Raw genomic sequence first — 4,736 nt, forward strand, 5'->3', positions numbered from 1 at the left:
TCTTCCGCCGCCGCCGCCGCCGACGCCTTTCTGCACGTGTCGCACAGCTCCTCGGACATCCGCCAGGGGCCCGGGGCCAGGCCCCTGAAGGCCATCCTCCCCTGCAGCAGTTCCGCCCCGCCGCTGCCCCCCAAGCCCAAGGTGGCCGCCCCGGCCGCCGCAGTGAAGTCCCCCGAGGCCGAGGCGGCCGAGCCGGCTGGCGGGGTGGGCCGGAGACCCTCGCTGCAGCGCTCCAAGTCAGACTTGAGCGATAGGTATTTCCGCGTGGACGCCGACGTGGAGCGCTTCTTCAACTACTGCGGGCTGGATCCAGAGGAGCTGGAGAACCTGGGCATGGAGAACTTCGCGCGGGCCAACTCGGACATCATCTCGCTCAACTTCCGCAGCGCCAGCATGATCAGCTCGGACTGCGAACAGTCTCAGGACAGTAACAGTGACCTTAGGAACGATGACAGTGCCAATGACCGGGTGCCCTACGGCATCTCCGCCATCGAGAGGAACGCGCGCATCATCAAGTGGTTGTACAGCATCAAACAGGCCAGGGAGTCGCAGAAGGTGTCCCACGTGTAAGAGGCAGCAGCGCGCCCGGAGGGAGGCAGGGGAGTCTCTGTCCGCGCCTCGGCACTTGTGAAGGTTGTGAGGTCTCCTTGAAGTGTTGTGAGCTTCTCCACTCTCTTTGTGTTGCTTGTTGTGCAATGTCTTTCCAGTTGCATGCCCGCCAACACGGGGACTGACCTGGCGTCCTCGGCTACCATCGCTGCAGAGCCTGGCCGGTCGCGCGTCACCCGCCCCAAAGTGTCAGGCCACATCCTAATTTAGGGCTTCAATTTTTGGCAAAACTGTTTACACGGAAAACGGTATACAACTTCTTCAATATTTATGTGGTTCTAGTGTTTTTATATCCCGCGCTATGGTGTCTTAATTAAAGGTTTTATCAACTGGCTTTTAAGTTGGGAGTAACATCTTTTTGAATTAAAAAAAAAAAAGCCTATTTGCCTACATGTGAGATCCTAACGGGAAAATAAATGGGCTCTGCTATCAAACAGATAGTGAGGGATCCCAGAGAGACCCGGGCTGGGCTTTCTGAGAAAGAAAGTGGGGAATCCGATGTCAGTCATTTATTATTGACAGTCCTCTTGCCATTTACACAAGTAATGGTTGGGGACACGTATGTTCTGTGTCTGATTTGGTGTATAAACTTTGATGGTTCTGTGTAATACTGACCCCAAGGAAAGACAATCAGATACAATGAAGGGGATTAAATCAGGAGGTTGGGTGTTAAGAGGGGCTTGTTGCTATTGATCTGATTTGGGTTGATTTAGAAATTTTGACTATCAATCATTTGACAGAACTGGCCACCCTAGAGCTGATACTGAATTTTTTTTTTTTAAAGTTAGTTTTTTGGTTGAGAACTCTAAGTGGATTCTCCTCCCTCCCTTTGTTGTAATTGTTTTATCTGGGAGAGGGGAGTGGGGCTTGGGTGGTGGGAACTACCTGAAGACCACCGAACACAAATGGAAATGCCAGCCATATCAGTTTAGAGCCTTCTCTTCAGAAGTCAGTACCTTTGGTAGCTGAACCAGATCTGGGCAGCATGACTATGTCCTCATGCATATGTTAACCTGTGAGGCTGCAGGGAACTTGAAACATGACTCTGTGTAGCTTTTCAACCCGAAGATCTGTAGGGCTGCATATCAGCTTGTTCCCCCATAACCTGTCCTACAGGTGGTCTAGTTGGCTGTCCCTCAGCTGACAGTCATCCTGCAGTAGCCAAGGGGTCCACCTGGGATGCTCGGCTTCCTCGCTCTTATAGAAATGCCCTGGAGCTCCCAGCAGCACTGCCTTAGCCTTCATCAGCTCATAGGACACTTTTTATGCTGTAAATGCTGTAAGACTTTGTACATACTTAAGTTGTTTATGAAATCTTTAAGAAGAAGAAAAAAAGAAACGTTACTCTAATAAATAGCTCTGGTGCAGGCTTTCATGGTGGTGGTTTCTCTTTGTCTTTTCCTTCACTCCCTCCACACAAGTTTCACTTTGGACTGTGAGCCAGAAGGAGACTTTTGAGGGTCTTGAAGAAAGCATTTCATTAAGTTATTTTCACCATATCACAATTATTCTGAACAGCTGTATTCTTCCTTGTAGCTAGATCAGTGTGCTTTTTTGCTAAAATAGTTTCACCGGGGTTCCTAAAATCTGCTGCTGCTGCTTAGTTCACAACTTTCAGTTTTTTATCTTTTCTTAAAATCAGGATTTTTTACATTTTCCACCAAACTCTTAAGTTGTAATTACTTGTTACAACTTCTGACAGTTGAGTTCTGACAGTGGAGACATACCTTTGAAATTTATAGCCTCGTTCTTAATTGAACAAACTCAGGATCCTTAATGTTACATTTGTTTATATAGTAGTCCACTCATTCATTCATTCATTCCTCTATCAAAAGGGTATATGATGAGTGATTCCGTTTTCAGGCCTTACCATCGACCCAAGACTGCTGTGGTCAACAACACAGTATCTGCCTCAAGGAACTTAGATTTTCACTTGAATTTTCATTCTAGTGAAGTATCATTCCTCCCAGTGGACCTGTCTTATCTCCTGTTATTAATAGGACAGTGAGTATTCAACAGCTATTTAATGAATCAAGTTATTTGAAGATTAACATTTTTTAAAAGTTCCGTATAACATGTAAAAGTAAAAGAGGATTATTTTTAAAGTTTCAGAAACAATATGATTTCCAACTTTTACACTCACCAACATTTTCCTTTGAAAATCAGACTTGGTTCTTTAACTCTCTACTGGTTTTGAATTTTTCTGGTTCTCTTCTTAATTTTAGTTCAACTAGAACTCTACTTGCCAGAAGAGTCTGAAATACTGCTATGAGTGGTGATGGTAGAATGGATTAAAGATAATAGGATGAAAGCTTAATATTTTTATATACACACACATTTTCTTCCTTCATCATTTGGATAGAAATGAAGCCATTTAAAATATTCATGGCTTTAGTATTTATATACCCATCTCTTTCTGGGGCTATTGAAATACCAAAGATAGATGTTACTTTCCTAAAGTAACTGGTGTTGGGAGATGAGGGCTTGGCAAATTTAATATCACTGCCTATGCTGTTTTAGTTATAGATTTTGTTTCAGTTCTTCCAGTGCTTCAAAACCTTAACCTGTGTTCCAACAAACCTATAACTCACCCCACTATTGTTCAGTCTAATCGTCTGTGGCCTTTATACCATGAACAAATGTGAGGCTTTGGGTTCTTATGGAACTTGGGAAGTCCTTATTTTCTTTTTGTCCTTGAAATTAGAGCTTCTATAAAAGATGATTTCAAATGCTTCACATTAAATCCAAGAGTAAGCCATTTCCTAATTGTGAAGTCCTTTTTGAAAAATGCTCACTTTTTTTAGCTCATGGGTGTAAGTATATTGATAGTGTGTGTGCATGGGTGATGATACTGTTGGTGTGAATATAGGGCTGTAATATAGTTCAGCCCGCTTTTATTCCCCCACACAGTGTAGAGTGACGCAGGATTGCACTAGCTGGCCCTAGAGACTACTTGTTTCTTTCTGCAAAGCAGCATCTTTTCCGACAATCCTCCCATACCCACCTCCTCTATCATTGACTCTGTTCAGGCTCTCTTCTTCTCTTGACTGCCCTGTTATTCCTACAACTTTCTAACTGGAGGTCCCCCTCTATCCAGTCAGCCTCTACCCATCTCATTTCTTGCTAAGTATATTGTAGTCAACTCTGTTCATGTCATTCTTCTAAGTAAAAACATCCTTCCACTTAAACAACTTGCTAACAGCATTAATCCTAACTTCTTAAGATTGTCAGGCATCTCGCTATCAGGCCTCACGTTCTGTGTCCCTTTTAGCCACCAAGCCTAGGCCTCTGGGGCTCCAACCAAACGGAAGTTTTCACTGGGGACTTTTTAACCACTGCATCAGTGATCTATCTATACCTATGTGGTGGTAATGGTGACTCAGACAGTAGAGAATCTGCCTGCCATGCAGGTGACCCGGGTTCAATCCCTGAGTTGGAAAGATCCCCAGGAAAAGGGAATGGCTACCCATTCCAGTATTCTTGCCTGCGAAATACCATGGACAGAGGACCCTGGTGGGTTACAGTCCATGGGGGTCACAAAGAGTCAGCTAAGACTGAGGAACTAACACACTCAGTGATCTATGGCTGCTAACAAATTTCCCCACTATTCAGCAACTTAAGACAATAAGTATTTGTTATCTTGGTTTCTGTAGATCAGGGATCCTGGCAAGGCTTAGACAGATGGTTCTGGCCCAAGCTGTCTAATCAGGCTGCAGAGAGGTGTCAGCCAGGGCTGCATCATCTGAAGGCTTGAACCAAGGCTGGATGATCAGCTTCTAAGAGAGCTCACATGGTATCAGCAGGAGTCCTTACAGCGTGACAGCTGGCTCCCCACTCTCCCCGAGGGAGTGACCTGGGCAGGAAGAAGCCAAGTCACATACCTCTACCATGCCCAGTTCATCAGGAGAGTATCACCAAACACAGCCCACACTCAAGAGGAGGAGGAGGAGGCTCCACTGTTCTAAAAGAAGGAAGATCAAAGAATTTGTGGGCTTTGTTTTTTTTTTTAAGTTTTGAAAAATGTGGACTATTTTTAAAGTCTTTATTGAATGTGTTACAGTATTGCTTCTTGTTTCAGTTTCTTGGCTCAGACCTATGTGGGATCTTAGTTCCCTGCCCGGGGATCA

General features: G+C 44.8%; 1 protein-coding gene across 1 annotated transcript in view; it reads left to right on the forward strand.

Moving 5' to 3' along the window:
• The window catches only part of FAM110B (family with sequence similarity 110, member B), a 128,792-nt gene extending 126,810 nt beyond the window's left edge, over positions 1-1,982 (forward strand). The window contains exon 6 of the mRNA XM_010839020.1: positions 2-1,982. Within this exon, the coding sequence (XP_010837322.1) occupies positions 2-570 (569 nt within the window). The 3' untranslated portion in view covers positions 571-1,982. The remainder of the gene's footprint in view (position 1) is intronic.
• Positions 1,983-4,736: the final 2,754 nt, after the last annotated feature.

The sequence above is a fragment of the Bison bison genome, unplaced genomic scaffold, assembly GCF_000754665.1.
Source record: "Bison bison bison isolate TAMUID 2011002044 unplaced genomic scaffold, Bison_UMD1.0 scf7180017864108, whole genome shotgun sequence".
In the NCBI taxonomy this organism is placed as follows: domain Eukaryota; kingdom Metazoa; phylum Chordata; class Mammalia; order Artiodactyla; family Bovidae; genus Bison; species Bison bison.